Raw genomic sequence first — 19343 nt, 5'->3', positions numbered from 1 at the left:
GTAACTAAATATTTCAATCACATGCTGTTTTATTTGTTTTGATAAACTTGAATTAGACTGCCCTAAGTGGTCCTACTGTACATTGTAGCCAATGTTTTTTATCCATTTCATAGCACTGACTGTTACAGAACAAATCAGAATACATTTACTTTAAAAAAAGAAAAAAGATTCCATTAAGACCAGTACCTCTTGCTCATTAGCCCCTTAGCTTAGGACAAGCTAGTAGCTCCTGTGTTAGCATGCATATATTTTGCCTTAGTATGTCAAGCCAGGAATTATTTTCAACATTCAGCTAATGGACAGACATCTTGATTTAAGTTGCAGAGATGTGTAATGAATTGTTTGACAGTACACAAATAATTTATAATCCCTTTTTATTCACCCATTTTTCTATAATGACCAATACGTGAAGTTCTTCACTTGAGTATACACATGAAACAAAAAGTTTTCACATACCAAGGACAAGTCGTGAGACAACAGGTGAAGTCAAGTGTTCTTTCCATACAAGCATTGCATAATAGTCAACCTAGAATATCTCTGTGTTGGGGCTTAGGGGCATTTTAGGAAATATATATTAAGGGCCATTCCCCTGCTCCTGTCAAATAATTTTGTTTAATTCTCTGCTCAAACCATAACTACAGAATGAAATAATGAGTTTTCAGGTTAACATGGCATTGCTAGAATAATTTAAGATAATGGGCCAGATTTTATGCTGGGGTAAATTGGAGCTGGTCCTAATCATTTACTTCAGTAATGCTGCATTCATTTACCACTAGCAAAGCATTTGGCCAATAGTATTCAAAAGGTGAAAGACGTACACACAACTGGAACGTGACTATTTCTGATTAAACTTGCAGCAATGAAACCCTAAGACCAAATTCAGTCCTGGTGAAATTCTCATACTTCAGCAGAACTACATCCACAATATTTTTGGCCGTCACACCTAATAACCCAATTAAGGAAAGCATTCTTACTGAGGACAGCACTTAAGCACATGGCTAAATCTTGTTGAAGTCACTGAGGCTTAAGCACAATCTTAAATAAATGCTTTAGGTGTTCTCCTTAATGAGGTGGGTGGGTGAGAGAGAGAGAGACTGACTGACTTAAGGAAATGCTTAAGAACTTTCTTGAATTGCAGCCTAAAATTAGTCTTTCTAAAATAACTTTCTGCCAATGCATTTAAGAGACTGTATTTTAAGAAAGTAAAACAGAGTTTGCTGGTTGTGTAGACTTTATTATTATGACATAAATAAATCAAGTATTGCCCTATGGAAAAAATAAACTAACAAACTGTACTTAAAACTATTTACAGTTTTAATCATAATTACATCAGGGAATTAGCCTTGGAAACAAGTTTGTCTGGTTTGACTGGGTTGTTTTAGGACAGCAAGATTTCTTCTCAGTCAGTGTTAACATTATAATCATGGGAACTAGGATAACCACAATTCAGTGACATTAAAGAGTTCTGGCTTCGCATTTTAATGTCTGGTGTTACTTTTGATGTTCTCACTCATCTCAATGGAATTATTGTACATGATCAGACAATATTGTATGTGGTCATTCACAGTACATCTACACAGCCCACAGCAGCGAGTCTCAGAGCTTAAGTCAACAGAATTGGGCTCCTGCTCCAGCGCTAAAAACATCTGGGTAGGTGTTGCAGTTTGGGCTTTGAAACCCACCTCCATCTTCAGGCTTCAGAGCCCACATTCCAGCCCGAGTCTGAATGTCTATACAACTGTTTGTAGTGCTGTAGCATGATCCCAAGACTATAAACCCAGGCTTGCTATTCAGATGTTCCCTATGGGTTCAATCTTTTTAGAGTGAATCTCTCTATTGTGTAGTCTGCACTGTTTCCATGCTTCTAGCGTACACTCCTCAGACTAAAAGAGTGCAAAATACATGACAGGTATCTACAACATGTCAGAGAGAGGAGTGTTTCAGTGTAAAGTAGTGGTTCTCAAACTATGGTCTACGCCCACCAATGGACTACAAACCCTTTCTGGAGGTCTGCAGCATGAAGCGTTTGGAAAACCAAGCAGGAGAGCACTCATGTTTGGGAGAGTAGGTATCCATTAAGAAGAACACAGAACTAAAATGATGGATAACAACTGGCTTGAAGTATTATAGTGATCTCCACAGAAAGCACGTCATGTCATGTTACTTAGGACAGCAGGTGAATCTTTCTAGCTCTACAAACTGCTTTAAGGGCATCCTTATAGTAACAGTGAAACTAAACGACTTAATATCCATTATGAGGTCATGAATTTTAGCAGGAAGTTTCCCTAACAAAATGAAAGCTTTCAGATTTCCCTTCCAGGGAAAGTTGCTAATTGAAGCATACTGTTTGTCACAGTGACACAGTACCTAGGGACATTATTAAGGAGATGCTGTAAGTAGGAAGAATTAAATTTTTGGTAAATATCGATTTCACCACATATGCAAAAACAGATAAAAAAATTTCCATTGATAATTGAAATTTATAGATAGGCAATAAGAAATGTTACATCAAACTCTGAATTCTTAAGCAAGAATATTTACTCTGTGTATTTTAACATGATGTTGATAATTTGTATTTTATCAGTTATAAAGCTCTAACTTTTTGAATATCAACATCTACTGTAATTTAAGTATTATTGTCTCATCCTCTCCCACAATTCCCAACAACTGTGAAAATTTAAATTGATAAAAAATTGAAAAAAAAGCTTAAAAATTAAACATTGATATCTGTTGAAATCATAAAAAAAAATCAAATTCTTCCAAGCCTCGTTATAAATTAGTAAGATTAAGGCTTGGAACTATGGTTACATGTGATTAAAAAAGCAACCAATGCCTTTGGCTAGTGGTAATTTAAATGTAAGGGGGAGATATAAGTAGGAGAGATTTTGTTTGTTTTTTAAAGAGACAAACAAATATGCAGTATAGTTGCTCGTGATTGCTCTATCCCCCTCCATCCTGTTTGGTGCCCTATGCATGCACTTCACTCTTGTCAATAATTCCTACAGACATCAATGATCTCACACAACTTATATGAGTTCATTTACATAATAAAAAAGGATTAAACCTTTTGGAAACCTTGAAATGGGACCACTCTTGTTTACACACTGCGAGACTCCAGATTTGTCTTGGGTGGATAATTATGCTGAGCCAACCAAATTATTGTATAAATATATGTTGTTGAATTTTGTATGAGTAAGATCCTTGAAAACAGATTTTTTAAGAAAAATTCTTTAGTCTAGTGCTAGGAGCACGGGACTGAGTCAGGACACCAGAGTCCTTCTGCCACTGATTTGCTCCAAGGGCTTGGGTAAGATCTCCGTATCACACACCTCATTTGGAACCAGAAGTACGTGATCAGGCAGCAGCAGAGACAAAACAAAAACAAAAAAGCAAACACAGTACTGTACTGTGTTAAATGTAAACTACTAAAAAATGAAAGCATTTTTCTTCTGCACAGTAAAGTTTCAAAGCTGTATTAAGTCAATGTTCACTTGTAAACTTTTGAAAGAACAACCATAAAATTTTGTTCAGAGTTACAAACAATGTCCATTTCCAAAGTGTTCATAACTCTGAGGTTCTATTGTAACTAGAAATAATTCAAGCAGGGACATCATAAATAAAATGCAATAATTTTGAAAACATGAAAGAATTTATCAAGGATTCCAAATCCTCCTTGCTGAGCAAATGTCTCAGCCCTAGTGATATTCTGTAAGTCATTAAAAAGATGTCATAGCCTTATCAATGGACTGAAGATCTCTCTCCACTATTGAAAATGATGATGTAACACCCAAACTCTTAAATCTTGTTGATGGGATCAAAAGAATACCATTTAAAGAAATTGTCAGATGGGGAGGTGGAGATATCTGTCAACAAACATTTACACCAACTAATCAAAACTTTTGTTTTCTTCATATTTGGGTTCAAATAATTATGTGAAGGTTACTTTTTAAGATTGTTTAAGATATATATTTCATACCTGAATTCTAGGTCTAAACTACACTACAAATGTACTTAACAGTAATATACAGCTTTTCATTATGCTTCAGTTATATATTCTTTGGACATCACTTTTTGTATGGCTGCATTTAACAGATTTAGATGAGAGGCAATATTTCTATATCTATTGAACTGGACTTTCTGAAAAAGCCTGTACCTGATCAGAGGCACGTTAGTGAGGACTCTCTCTATACTAACAGATTTATTTGGGCATAAGCTTTGGTAGGTAAAAAACATCACTTCTTCAGATCATGGAGTGAAAATTATAGATACAGGCATAAATATACTGGCACATGAACAAAAGAGAGTTACCTTACAAGTGGAGAACCAGTGTTGACAAGGCCAATTCAGTCAGGGTGGATTTGGTCCGCTCCCAATAATTGATGAGGAAATGTTAATACCAAGAGAGGAAAAATTGCTTTTGTAGTGAGCCAGCCACTCCCAGTCCCTATTGAAGCCCAAATTAATGGTGTTAAGTTTGCAAATGAATTGTAGCTCTGCAGTTTCTCTTTAAAGTCTATTTTTGAAGTATTTTTGTTGAAGGATGGCTATTTTTAAATCTATTATTGAATGTCCAGGGAGATTGAAGTGTTCTCCTGATGAGTTTTGTATGTTACCATTCCTGATGTCTGATTTGTGTCCATTTATTCTTTTACATAGAGACTGTCCAGTTTGGCCAATGTACATAGCAGAGGGGCATTACTGGCACATGAAGGCATATATCACATTAGTAGATGTGCAGGTGAATGAGCTGCTGATGGTGTGGCTGCTGTGGTTGGGTCCTCTGATGGTGTTGCTAGAGTTGATATGGGGATAGAGTAGGCAACAGGATTTCTTACAGGGATTGGTTCCTGGGTTAGGGGTTCTGTGGTGTGGTGTGTAGTTGCTGGTGAGTATGTGCTTCAGGTTGGGAGGCTGTCTGTTTGCTTCAGGTGCCGGGGCGGCTGACACTTGACTGAATTGGCCTTGTCGACACTGGTTCTCCACTTATAAGGTAACTCCTTTCTCTTCATGTGCCAGTATATATATTCATGCCTGTATCTGTAACTTTCACTCCATGCATCTGAAGAAGTGGGTTTTTTACTCACAAAAGCTTATGCCCAAATACATCTGTTAGTCTTTAAGGTGCCACTGGATTCTTCGTTGTTTTTGTGGATACAGACTAACATAGCTACCCCTTTGATATCTGTCTATACTATTGTTGAACCTATGCCAGCCATGACAGGATTTGTCCCAGTGTGGTACATGATAACCAAGCCAAACTACACACTATTGTGGATAGCCTGCAATATGATTTTATAAAATCTCAAAGTGAGTCAGAATGGAGTAGAATACTATTTCAGAACTCCTCTGGCAGCTCTATAGGCTTCTGCGTAATTTAATGTTTCTTCTGATTAAAAATTAAGGGCAACTTTTTAAAAAGTGCCTACTGATTTTGGGTGCCTTAGTTGCTGAGTGCCCAACTTGAAAATCCTTTGGCCTAATTTCCAGAGGTACTGGGCACCCACAACTCCAACTGATGTAGCTGACAGCTGTGTACACCCAGCACCTCTGAAAATCATGTTCTCTCAAACTGAGCAGCCAAGAGCAGGGACTGAAATGAGAGTTACAGCTGAGCTAACAATCAAAACTTCCATTCTTCAGGAAATTCTGATATTTTGAAATGTTGTTTCCACCCCAAATAGGGATAAAAAGTCGATATATTGACATTTTTCACAAGACAGAAAGTTCCAAATCAACTTTTTTAAATGTTGAAACATAATGACATTCCTGAAGCAAAGTGTTTTGTTGAACCAAAGCAAAAATGTTTCTTTTCAACTCAATTCAACATTAAAATTCACTTCAATGGAAAATTACTAACCTACTCTTATTAAAGTCTCTATGTGTGTATTCTTTAGGGTATATGTCTCTCTTAGAGGATGACCCTTCTGGAACTTTCCCACATACCCACTTTGAAATTAAAGCAGTTCCTTCTGGGCAGCTATAAAGTACTGTAAGCAAGAAGCCTACACCTGTGTATTAAACATGTTCCTGTTTTACCTAATCCTGGATCTGTAACATCTGTTTTTCTGCTAACGCAAAGAGACACCTTTGAGGAGAAAAATGACCTAAGCATCTAGCCTTTTTGATTGCAAAGCAAACATTTCAAATGCAGTGTTGGCTTTCTGAATCTGCTGTCAGACAGGCTGAAACAATAGCTCTAAAGAGAACTGCCCCCATTCACTTCCATAGGCTGTTAGCTCTGAAGACTAATAAATGAACATCCCCAGGGGCACCACTTACGGGGCTGGGGGCGCTTCTTCCCCAAGTTTCATACAGGAAGTTTGCTCGTGGCACACATCCTAGCTCCAGATGAAGCTCTTAACTGCAGCACAGCCTGAGTGTGGAATGTGAGTTCTGCAGAGGAGAGGCACTGCTCCCAGTTTATGCCCCTGGAGCAGGGAGTCAGTATTTTGTTTATAAACAGAGGCAGGGTGATTAAGATAAGAAAGGGCTGGTAATTAAAATAAGGATCTGGATGTCCTTAGATGAGCCTGGAAAACAGGAATCCCTCTGTGGGGGCGGGCGGGGATTGAAGATATAATGTAGGGGACTCAACAAATACAGCGGAGGTTACATTCAGAAAAGAGGAAGATGTGAAAGGGATTAGTGAAAAGAAGAAGCCAAAACCAAGGGAAGGGATAGCAAGTAGCCCCATCACTGTTGCATCTGACTGCATCACAATGTTTAATCTATTTCTCCTCATAGCCCCTCAGTGAGGTAGAGCAGTGCTGTTATCCCCATTGTACAGATGGGGCACTGAGGCAGAGAGCGACTAAGGGCTGGATTTTAAAAGTTTTTTTCAAAAGCGCTTAGAAGGTTAGGTGCTTCGCAGGGCCGGCTTTATGACCCGTGGGGCCCGATTCCAATACCTGGCATCAGTCCGGGGCTTCAGTGGAACTTCAAGGAGGGGGGGTCCACTCCGGGTCTGCCGTGGCACTGAAGGACCCCCCACCACTGAAATGCCGCCGAAGACCCCCAGAGCAGGGCCCTCTTAGGCGCAGGGCCTGATTCTGGGGAATTGGGTGAATCGGCTTACAGCCAGCCCTGGTGCTTTGTAAACCCCACTAGCTGCATCTTTGGGTGCCTAAAAACCTACTGCAAGACAAGCCCAAGAAAGAAACCAACAGAACTCCACTGGCCATCACATACAGTCCCCAGCTAAAACCTCTCCAACACATCATCAGCGATCTACAACCCATCCTGGACAACGATCCCTCACTTTCACAGACCTTGGGAGGCAGGCCAGTCCTTGCCTACAGACAACCCGCCAACCTGAAGCATATTGTCACCAGTAACTACACACCACACCATAGTAACTCTAACTCAGGAACCAATCCATGCAACAAACCTCGATGCCAACTCTGCCCACATATCTACACCAGTGACAGAGCAATGGCTGCTGTGCAATTTTACATTTTAACTGAAAACCATTTTGTTTTGCCATTTTTCCCCCTGAGTTTCCTGAGGAAGGAATAAGAAAGTGTTGTATGAGTATCAGATGTTTATGCCTCAAATTCTTAGAGTTTCAGCTATATCCAGGCCAATTTCAGAACAAAGAAAAGAAATCGCATCCACAGTGTCCATAAAGTTGACTATTATCATGATTTGTATTATTCACTGGGCACTATCTCTATGCTCAGCACTGTTCAGAATATGCCAGAAAATGTAATCCCTGAGCCAATGCATATAAAATGTGTAGCCCTGGATAAAAGTAAAAAATAAAAAATAAAAAAAATGTATAATATTAGGTGGATATTTCCAAGAGGATTTAAAAACAAAAGAACAAACAAAAAAGCTTGCTACATTTCTGACTAACAGCATTTCATAACATATTAACAGCAACTTTCACCTCTCTCTCTCTGTTCTTCTCCTTCCACAAAGATTGATTCCTACACCTTTGTTATGTTTAGCGTGTAGCTCCTTTGCAAATCACTAAGCTAAGTCAGTGTTTTAGCAGTAGTAATAAGTGGTAGTACTATCACTTGTAATAGCACTAGGCTTTACAGATGTTCTCACTTGAAATGCTAACCTCAGCTGTCAACCCAAATGAATGCTGAACAAAGAAATAGATAGTGCACTAGGGGCTGCAAAGGACGCATGTACTAACTACATGCCCATCTGATATCCTTTTTAACTTAGCCTAAGATTTGGGATAGAAGAAAGACACAAAGACAAATTAACATTTTCCCCAGCAACTAACTTAGGGATAAATTGAGTTTTCTCCTCTGCTGGTGAAGTGTTTTCCCAGGCAGAGGAACCAGCCTAGTTCCCATGCAAAAAGGAGAATTGGATGCTGGAGGGGAGTGTGACATGCCAAGATATGGCCAGGCATGTCGTGGAAGTATGTTACATCTGTGTCCAATCATCTCCTTGATATTTCACCACAGAGGGTCATATGTGGTCTCTATCAAAAGCTAAAAATGTAGCTAAGCATCATGGTAAGTATGGATTTCCAGAACTGGAGGAGGTGAAACTTGTCACTGACTCTCACTCAACACTGAAAACAGCTGACATCTGTCAGTTCAGCCAGTACTTTGTTTACAGTCTGAAGCAGTTGCAGACTTGAGTGCTGACAAACACAAATGTCAAGGACTGTATAAGAGAAGGGAAGAGTGCACAAGTGTCACCCATTACTGAGGCAACAGTCTGCCAGCAGGAGTGTCTCATGAAAAGTGGATCCCAGCTCTCTGGACTGGACAAGTGCTGTAAGGACTAACCTTTGGGTGAAAAATACCTTATTAGACAGTCAAGTAAATTGTTAATAAGCATAGTCTCTAGATTGCATTTTATATTTGTCTTATATCTGTAACCTGGTGTTTCCAATCCTTTTATTTGCTTTTATTTAATCTTTAATTCAAGTTTAGTTAAATAAACTTCAATTTGGTTTTACTATAGACACATCTAAGGAGAGCATTGCTCTGAAGTGATGATGGTAAACTGGGGCACACGGCTCCTACAGAGGCTGTGGACTGAGTAAATTGTGGGTGTAGAGAAGACAAGAGATTCAGTACTCACAGATTCCTATATTCTAAGGCCAGAACGGACCATTGTGATCATCTAGTCTGACCTCCTACATAAAACACTATATGCTTGAGTGGAAAACAGTGGAGTGTGTAAATTGCGGCCTGCAGAGGGGAAGAGCCCATAAGTGCCCACATTCACCAAGGCCTGAGACATACAGAAAACGTGAAGCGTAAGATGCAGGATGCAACTGCATATCTAAGTTGTATGCATACTGCCCCTCCCTACACTGCCAAGCAAACCTGAAGGGATGGTCAGAAGGCTGAGGCAACAGGTGGTATTCTGCCTTAGCGGATACAGATGTTCACCCTAGCTATATCTTACAGGAAGCAAAAGTTTACAAGTAAAGACAGGCTACAGAAATTAGGTTTTAGTGTTACAAAAATAAATAAATAAATAATAATCAGATGAGTTCATATCCAGTTTCCTTTTAATCCAAACCACAGAAATTTGAGGGAATCCGAACAGTAGGTTCCTATTGTGGACCATCTCTAGTTAGAAACTACTTGTTCCTAAAGAAACCTAACTGACATTATTATTTAAAGACTTTGAACATATTATATTGTTACAATCTTCAAATGCTTCATCTGGTTTTACTATGTTCTTTTTCTTTATAGAACATTTAGCTATGATAGAGTCAATCTATAAAATCAGACCCAGCATTTGAAATACAATTCTCACATCTACTGATTCCCCCATCTGTAATTTTAAGGGATGATGTCACCAAATTTTCTTCCACCACTGTCCAACTTCTTTGTAAGCACTCTTGTTAATAATACAAAGCAGTGGTCACCATCTGGTAGTTCACAATCGACTGCTCGATCCTGGTGCCTCTGACAGTTGAAATCTAGCCACTAGAAGTCTGGTGGTGCAGCAGGGCTAAGGTAGGCTCCCTGCCTGCCCTGGCCCCGCGCCACTCCAGGAAGTGACCAATGTGTCCCTGAGGCGGAGGAGTCTCCACACACTGCAAGTACCGCCCCCGCAGCTCCCATTGGCCGGGAACGGGGAACTGCAGCCAATGGGAGTTGCAGGGGAGGTGCCGGAAGAGAGGGACAGTGCAGAAAGTCACATGCCCTCCCTCCGGGGGCCACAGGAGCATGATGGCCACTTCCAGGAGCGGCATAGGGCCGGGGCAGACAGAGAGGCTGCCTTAGTCCTGCTATGCTGCCGACCAGGAGCCACCTGAGGTAAGTGCAAGCCGGAGCCTGCACCCCTCCTGCACCCCAACCCCCTGCCCCAGCCCTGAGCCCCCTCCCAGAGCCAGCACCCTGAACCCCCTCCTGCACCCCAACTCTCTGCCCCAGCTGGGAGCCCCTTCCTGCACCCAAACTCCCTCCTAGAGTTTGCACCCCTCACCCGCTCCTACACCCCAATCCCCTGCCCCAGCCTGGTGAAAGTGAGTGAGGGTGAGGGAGAGTGAGCTACAGAGAGAGGGCGGATGGAGTGAGCACAGCGGGGCCTTGGGGAAGGGGCAGGGTAGATCCTGGGTTGCACTTAAATTCAAAAAGTGATCTTGTCTGTAAAAAGGTTAGAGACCACTGCTATAAAGGCTTGTAAAGAGAGCCTGTATTTTAGTCCTCCAATGCTTGTATCTGAACAATCATACTACTGTGAACCTTAGGAGATAAGATTAGGTGTGGTTTAATTTTGTTATAGTGTAAAAGATAGTTGCACATGTGTACCTTGTATGTTATACTGAAAATGTTATTTTGCATTAATATCTAAAGATCAGTCAAATGGGAAAAAAATGGTGTTGATTCAGAGTGGCCAGTGTTTGCTAATTTTGTTGATTTCAGTACTCTGAGAATAAGTCTTTCCTAAACTTTATTTTCATGACTTATCACTATAATGTTTCCTCATTTGGCTTTTACGGAGAGAAGGTGATGAGAAAAAGATTAAGATTAAATAAAATAAAGAGAATTTCAAGGAAAAGCGAGAAAAACACATCAAATAACAGGAGCAGATGTATCAAAAAAGGATACTTATTTAAAACAATGAGCTATTTGATACTTGGCCTAAGGATTTTTCTTGTGTTTCTCTGAAAATAGATGTGTTTCCCTTGACATCACACAATGTCAGTCACCATAAGTGGCTGATTACAAGTATTCCTTCAAGCTCCATCACCTTTTGTTCTGCCCTGGACCTGATCTTCTCAAAGTAATCCATGGGTACAGAAGCACAGTATTCCTTTCCCTTGGGCTTGCATATCCAAAACGGACTCAGATTTTGAAGAAAGCAGGACAACGCCTAGTTTCACCTCCAATTGTTCAGTGTCAGGGCTTGGGATATATTCTGGAGGTTTAGGGGCCAGATGATTAGCGGGGCTACTAAAATTGTTACTGTTAGTGTTGCAGTAAAAATAGACTAACACTGGGAGAATACTTACAAAGATTGTTCATACCCAAGTTTGGAAGTACCATACGTATCAGAATAGCAGTCCAGGAAGGATCAATTTTCTCCTCAGAGCGTGGCTTGTGCTTGGGAAAGGGGATCTTTTTACGGAGAAAAGGAGCATCTTGACTGGAGTAAACAGCTTTAGTTTCCTGGGCTCCATGTCTTCTATCATAACCAGTGGAAGTTCCAAATTGTAGACTTATGAGCACATTTAAGAGTGTTGTTTGCATTCTAAGATGCTTTTCAGGAAAGCCAGGACTGAGAGTCACCTTGTTACCAGCTGCCTCCAGCATGAAGGAATCGTGCCTGTACTAGCTGAGTATTAACTCTGTAATAGGAGCAGCCTGTCACTCATTCAATCACTCCCCTCTGGGCAATACCAGTCCTGGCTGTGCATTGCAATTTCACAACAGATGTAACCCAGCTTCCAAGTCCCTTTAACATGTCTTCTTGTGGCATCCAACCCCTGATCACTGGATATGCATTGGAAATACCCACATTATGTGTTCCAAAGGAACAGTGTGTCTCAGTTTACCCATTTCACCATAAACCACTGCCAGGGCCAGCCTTTGGGGTGGGCCGTATGAGCCCCAGCCCAGGGCAGCCTGCCCAAGGGAGTGTCATGCGCAGGGTTTGTATTTCCACCTGACCTGCTGCCGAGAGGCCAGCTGGGCTGATGGAGGCAGCAGGGCAGACAGGAGAGCAGCAGTGTGGGGCAGGGGGAGAGACAACTAGCCATCAGAGCCAGGTGACTCCTCCACCCTGCTCCATGTGTGCAACTGATGCTGTTCCTGTCCCCCACCCTGCCCTCCCTTCATCCCTGGAGTCACCCCTGGCCACTCCACGCTGGGAGTGTCCTCCTGTCTGTTCTGTGGAGGGAGCCAGGGGGCTTATGGCGGGATGTCCCTATCTTCCCACCCATGTACCTGATTTCCACTAAGCTGGGGTTATGCACAGGGGGATATCTCTGTGCGCCACTGCCTTTCTGGGTCCAAGAGCTGCTAGTGTCTGAACAAGCCTAGTTCAGGCTCCTGACCCTGAGTGCTTTCTTAAGGAGAGAGCACAGTCACTCAGGCACAGACACACTCCCCTCAACACATGCACACACACCTCTTCACCTTCCCGTCCCCCCAATACACACACACACACACCCCAGTGCTCCCTGCATCCAGGTCACTTCCCCACCTGGGCTGTGCTGAGGCACCAGCAGCTGCTGCTCTCCTTCCCTCCCCTTACACAGCCTGCAGGGAAAGTGACCTGGCTGCAGGAAGCCCTGACATAGCTCCTTGCCCATCACCCCCACAACCCCCTAGGGCTGCAGGGGGCAGAGGAGCAAGCAGCAATGTCAGCTGCTTTGTGCATCCAGGTCAGTTTTCCCAGCATGGGTGCAGGAGAGGGATGAAAGGGTTAGGGGCACAGTGCAGAGGGTAGGAGTGAAGGGGGCACAGTGCAGAGGGCAAGTGTTGGGGTGCAGGGGTATGCACTGTGCAGGGGTTGCGGTACAGGAAGGGTAGGAGTTGGGAGGAAGGGGAGACACTGCAGGGGTTAAGGGCACATGAGGAGTCAAGTGTTGGGGTGAGGAGGCATGCAAGTGCAGGGGTTGGGGCTCAGGAGGTGCAGGGGTAGGAGTGAAGGGGTACAGGAGTGCAGGGGTTGAGATGAAGGGGCACGTGCAGGGGGTAGGGGCACAGTGCAGGGGGTAGAATGGGGGTGCAGAAGGGGGCAGAGGTTGAGAGTAAAAGGGGTGTAGGGATTAGGGGTACAAGAGGGGGCACAGGCATTCAGGGCAAAGGGGGCACAGTGCAGGGGTTAGGGGGGGAAGATGGGGTGGGGAGCCCATGGAGGACCAGGGGCAATTGGGGAGGTGCCACACCCACAGAGGCCAGGGGCACCAAAATGCAAGTTTGCCCAAGGTGCTATTTTTCCCTAAGGCCAGCTCTGAGCTCCTGTATTATGCACAGCACTTGAGTTCAATTATAAAACAAAACGAAATCATTTAAGACAGAATAGAGATTCAAATAAAAGCTAGTGAGAGAGATGGGAACAAAATGATTACATATAAACAACCACATACATTCTAAAGTCCAAATTTCACTCCTATCTAAGGGTTTCTCTTCACTGTTTTCAACCAAGCCTGGTTGAGATCCTTTTTCCTGATGCGGATTTGCTGTCCTTTACTCCCTTGGAGAAAGATGCCGGGGTGTTTTTGCACCTCTAAATATACAAGAGCAGCCCTTGATGTTCATCTCAAGATAGTGTTCCCCTCTCCGCTCTGTTTACTTCTTCCTATTAATTTCATACTCAGGTCTCATCAGCTCTTTGTTAGCATTTTACTTAGAATGTTAATAGACTTCTATTAGAGAGACAAGCTGGATGAGGTAATAACTTTTATTGAACCAATTTCTTTTGGTGAGAGAGACAAGTTTTCAGACCACACAGAGTTTTTCTTCAGGTCTGAGAACTATGGTCTCTCACCAAGAAGTTGGTCCAGTAAAAGATATTACCTCACCTACCCCATCTCTTTAATATCCTGGGACCCAGGTGGTGACAACTACTACTGTATGACATACAATGCACTATCACCCCCATTAGAGATAAGTGTCTCCCATCTCCTGTCTCAAGAGTTTGTCTCAAGACTAGGTACCTTTGAGTGACTGGTTTTTAAACAACAGACAGTGTAAGAAGAATGTGTGGCGTTGTGTGCTTATATATAATAAATAAAAAACACACAACTCCTCACACATTCTCCATAGACATTTCACAATGGTTATTATGTCTAATGTGATACAGGCTTTCAATAGAGACGTTACATTACATAACATTCTTTTGGTGAACTCGGGGGATCCCGCTATACCCCAGCAACCTCTGCCAGTTGCCATTCAGTGGTTCTTCAGTCACACATGCAATCAGCACACTTTGTACAAATGCCTGAGTTGTCAAGCATAAATATATATTTGTGAGGACACTTGACAACAGGCTTCCGTACACTGGTGTGAGACAACAACTGAATGCACATATACTGAGGGGGTCTATTGGATTGGAAAAAACTATTATACAAAGAACAGATACTCCTAACTGCTCAGATTAATAAATACACTCCAAAGTATGTCCAGAATTTTCTCATCTAAATCAAATACAGAACCCAACATATGTAACATGACTTCCTCTCACTAAAACGGACTTTCACCAAACAGAATGTAGAAGCAGCATAAGTCTTTTCAGCTAAGCTTCAAGTGAGTTATGATAGATGTGCAGGAGGGCAGATTTTTTTAAAAGGGACAACACAAATTTTTCCCCTAGTACCCTGTGCCATCTGACTGCGGATGAAAAGGCTGGAGGACTGGGGAAATCCAGTCTTTTCTTTTCTTTTTTAAAGAAAAGCATTTTCACAACCATAACCAAAACTGCAGACTTGTATTTAGTGCACTTAATGGGAAACATTCACACTTTCTTCCTTTAAAAATATACAAAGCATACTGGTACAGTGTTCACCTTGTGAAATTTGAAATAGGTTGGGAGAAGTGAAGACCTTGGGCCCTATTCTATCCCTCTTACAGGATGACCAGATGTCACGATTTTATAGGGACAGTCCCGATTTTTAGGTCTTTTTCTTATATAGGCTCCTATGACCCCCTACCCCCTCCCGACTTTCCACATTTGCTGTCTGATCACCCTAGCCTCTTACAATGAGTACTACTTTGTTTTCAGTTAAGCTAATTGTAGAGTAAGCATCTACTCAACATGAGTAAGGATGGCAGAACTGTACCCTTTATAAACTGCAGCCTTTATAAGGAGATATGGGAAGTATACACACTGGGGAGTTTTTTGGTTTTTTTTTTAGTTCACACACACACACACACACACACACACACACACACACACACACACACACACACACACACACACACACACACACACACACACACACACACACACACACACACACACACCCCTCAGTCAGCTACATACAATAAGCAAAAGATCTGCTCTTCCGAAATACACTTATAAGTCATTCCTGACAGGGATGGCTCAACTGTACCCTGAGAGGGGTTAGACAGTAAAGTTATTCTAACTCAACCTTCAAATTGGTGGCAGTTTTATAACAAGGGGTTCTTGCCAGCCCTCAGGATTCCCCTTCACCATCTCAATTAAACATACTGTTCTGAGATATTAACCATGAAAGTTTATAGAAAACTGAAACTAAGATGATTTTAAAGGCAATACTGAGTCTAAGGAGGAAGAGATCTGAGTTGTGTATAGCTGGACTTAGAGGGGAAAAAGGTTATTTTCCTAGACCACCACATATATCCCTATGGCATCTAGCCAGAATATTAACAGATTTATTATCTGATGTAAACAAACAGTTAAGTTCCACTCTGTAAGAAGAAAAGATATGAAGAATTCTGAAAAAAAGGATCTCTATACAGTGGATCTTTTAAAATCAAGTAATTCCCCCCCCCCCTCCACCAGGACAACTTCACTGTAGGCCAAATCCTAAATTCTACTTACTCAATTTGGTAGTATTTGACCCTAAAAACACCCATTGACTTTTGTCTGTTGCACTGCTGCTATTATCCAGGAAACTTTCCTGCTTCAGGACTGAGTAAGCAACCTCAGGATTTGATCATATATACAGAACATCACAACTTGTATACAAAAATTCACCAATAATAGTCATGGTTTCCGTCCTTCACTATAAACAGTTTCACTTTAATCTGGTTCCACTGTTTGAATAACTTTTGTAAGTACACTGCATGCAGTAAGTGTCAAATAGTGCAACAGACCTTTGGTCAGTCTATCCCCCACACCCAGGCAGAGGATATAACCAGACACAATGCTGTGGGAAAATACAGCTGCAATGAGCTTCAGACAAATAAAACTTAATGTCACCTACTATGGAAGAACTTGTGGCAATTAGTTTGCAAGATGTAGCTATACAGGTTGATTTGAAGGGTCTGTTTTTATTAGCTTATTACAAAAATTAAAAGAAAAAAATATTTTCCAAATTAAATTGATCCTTTTGGATGGCATCTTATGCACACCTGTGATATGTAATGTACACATTTTGGATACTTTTCTATTAATTGCTCACAAAGCACTTTATAAACCATCTAGATATTTACATCAATATTTCGACTTCTCTATATTTATATCTGTATCTTAAACATCCTAACATGCCTGTCTTTCAGCACTTTGCTAGACAAGTACCATTTGCCAGGCATGGTTAAAACTTTCCTGCCTTTAATTCCCCTAGCAAGAAGAAGGGCATCATTATGCTGATCACAGAACTGAGATTTTGATGTGGTTTTATTTTATTTCCACGTAACTTTTTGAGGCTATCTACTTGCCTGTATGTACCTGCAATTGCAAAGAAATAAAATGGGTGGGAAATCAGCCGCGGGTGTCAGCGGCCCCATCAGCGTAGGGTGACCAGACAGCAAATGTGAAAAATCGGGACAGAGGTGGGCGATAATAAAGAGCCTATATAAGAAAAAGACCCAAAAAGCGGGACTGTCCCTATAGAATCGGGACATCTGGTCACCCTACATCAGCGTGAATTCTCACAGTGCCTATCTCAGAGCTCCCCCATCACCATAGTGCGTACGCTCCCCCGAAGCAAACCTGACCCCGCGCAGCGCCCGGGGCTAGGCTGAACTTGGAGAGCAGCAGCGATGGGAGGGAGGGTTTGCTCCTGCCCGGCTGTGCCCGGGGGCCGCAGGAGGAGAAGCCCGGCCAGGGCAAGTCCCGCTGGCGCACAGTACCTCGTTGTGGTGCAGGTGGTGCTGTCCCTGCAGCGCTGCCCCCTGCTCCCGCGCGGCTCCCAGCGTCTGCAGCAGGTGGGAGAGCTGGGCCGCCGAGAGGCTGCGGTTCTCCCCGAACAGGCTCAGCAAGTCCTCGGCGAAGCCGCCCTGCTGCGGGGCTCGCGCACCCGCGGCCAGCGGGCCGAATGCCGCGGCAGCTGCCAGCGCCAGGGCCGCCACCGCCACCCGGGGCATCTCGGCGCCGCCTGGCGCTGCCCCAGCCGCTGGGGACCGAGCGCGGGGAGCTGCTCGCCGCCGGCCCCCGGGCTCCTCGCCGCCTCCCACGCGCTCCGTCCCGGCTCCGCTCCTGCAGCTTCCCCACGCTTGCCAACAGCCCCGCGGCGTCTCCACCGTCCCCGGCGGGAGCCGGCTGCAGCCTCAGCGCCGCGGGAAGGAAGAAGCGACGCTGCAGCCCAGCAACGCCTCAGCGCGCCTGATAAGAGAGCACAAAAGACGGGGCGATAAGGCAGCGCGGAACCCAGGGCCAGGGCCGGCTCCAGGCCCCAGCGCGTGCTCGGGGCTGCATGCCGCGGGGGGAGCTCTGCCGGTTGCCTGCGGAGGGTCCGCTGGTCCCGCGGCTCCGGTGAAGCATCCGCAGGGACGCCTGCGGGAGGTCCCCAGGAGCCGCGGGACCGGCGAGCGGCAGAGCGCCCCCCGCAGCGTGCCGCCGTGCTTGGGGCAGCGAAATGGCTAGAGCCGGCCCTGCCCAGGGCCCCCGCGCGTAGCTCCCAGCGGGCACCCCCGTGCGGTGACTCTCGCCCCGAGGAGCCAGACCCGGGCCAGGCTCAGCCGCGAACCCCGCAGGAGCGCGCGGCGTCCTGGAGTCTCCAGCGCGCCCGGCGGGAAGCCGCTGCCCCCCAGAACGCTGGGAGGAGCAATATTTTCAGCCTCCTTAAAAACTCGCTCCCCACTCACGGCCCCCCCCCCGTCTTGCAGTCCCTCCGTCACACACACTGGGTGACCCCCAGAGTCACTCCTCCCGCCTGGCACGCCGTCCTCACCTGCTCTCTCTGCCTCCTTCACAGTCCTGCCTCTGCCCAGATAAAGGCTCGAGCAGGGGCACGTGTTGTAATTCCACCGCCCCGCACTGGTTCGTCGTCCGGCCCTTGCACTGGCTGCGGGGTTAAAGATCGGTCGTGCAGCTCAGCAGCTTTGGCCTCTTACTTCCCCCAGCCAGAGAGCCGCCGACGTGAGCTGGGTTAGAGAATAGGTCCTGTTCCTTATGTAGCAGCCTCGCATACTACCTAGCAACATGTGGCTGAACCGCAGCCTGGGCTGGGAAATAAGTGATTTATCGGCCAGGCTTGGCAGGCACGGAGAAGTGGAGCTAGTTCTCCCATCCCAGACCTAAAGACTCTCCCTCCCCTTCGCTCCTCAGAGGTGTGTCCCTCTCCCACACGACTGCCCGCGTCCTTTTCCAGCTCGGGTTGAAGTTAGAGATAAAAAAGGCAGCACCACAGCTGATAAAGCCAATGGAATGTTGAGGGATGATTGTGCAGGGCAGGAATTCTGTGCGAGTGCTCCGTACAGAGTGCCAGCTGCCCCCCATTAGCCCTACCGAAACATTCTCCCCTTCTAATATGTTGTTATTAATATCTATCAGCGCTTCACAGCTCCTTTTAAATTCCAGGGAAATTCTTGCCTTTCAATTACTCTTGCTTTAAGCAGTAATTTATTATTATTAACAGAGCTGTGAAGCTCATGACAAAAACCAGTATTATTGTAAGTGTGCTATCCCCACAATATAGCAAAAGGCTACCATTGTGTCACAACCACTCAACCTATAAAAAGGGTCTGATTGTTATGACACCACAGGGGCACCCCAAGAAAAAATATGGCTCAAGAAGCCATAGGGAACCCAAGGAGCCACAACTCCTTTGATTCCCCCTCCCTTGCTACAGAGTAGTGGTTCTCAACCAGGGGTACAGGTATTCCTTGGGGTCCACAGCGGTGGTACATCAACTCATCTAGATATTTGCCTAGTTTTACAACAGGCTACATGAAAAGCACTAGCAAAGTCAGTACAAATTAAAATGTCATACAGACACTGACTTTATACTGCTCTATATATTATACACTGATATGTAA

General features: G+C 44.2%; 1 protein-coding gene across 1 annotated transcript in view; it reads right to left on the bottom strand.

The window, feature by feature from the left end:
• Positions 1-17450, bottom strand: part of SLC39A8 (solute carrier family 39 member 8) — a 40015-nt gene extending 22565 nt beyond the window's left edge. The window contains exon 1 of the mRNA XM_050944453.1: positions 17217-17450. Within this exon, the coding sequence (XP_050800410.1) occupies positions 17217-17450 (234 nt within the window). The remainder of the gene's footprint in view (positions 1-17216) is intronic.
• Between the last annotated feature and the right edge of the window lie 1893 nt (positions 17451-19343).

The sequence above is a fragment of the Gopherus flavomarginatus genome, chromosome 3 (assembly GCF_025201925.1).
Source record: "Gopherus flavomarginatus isolate rGopFla2 chromosome 3, rGopFla2.mat.asm, whole genome shotgun sequence".
Lineage (NCBI taxonomy): Eukaryota > Metazoa > Chordata > Testudines > Testudinidae > Gopherus > Gopherus flavomarginatus.
The sequence above is the reverse complement of the archived record's forward strand: the minus strand, read 5'-3'. Positions and strand labels throughout refer to the sequence as shown.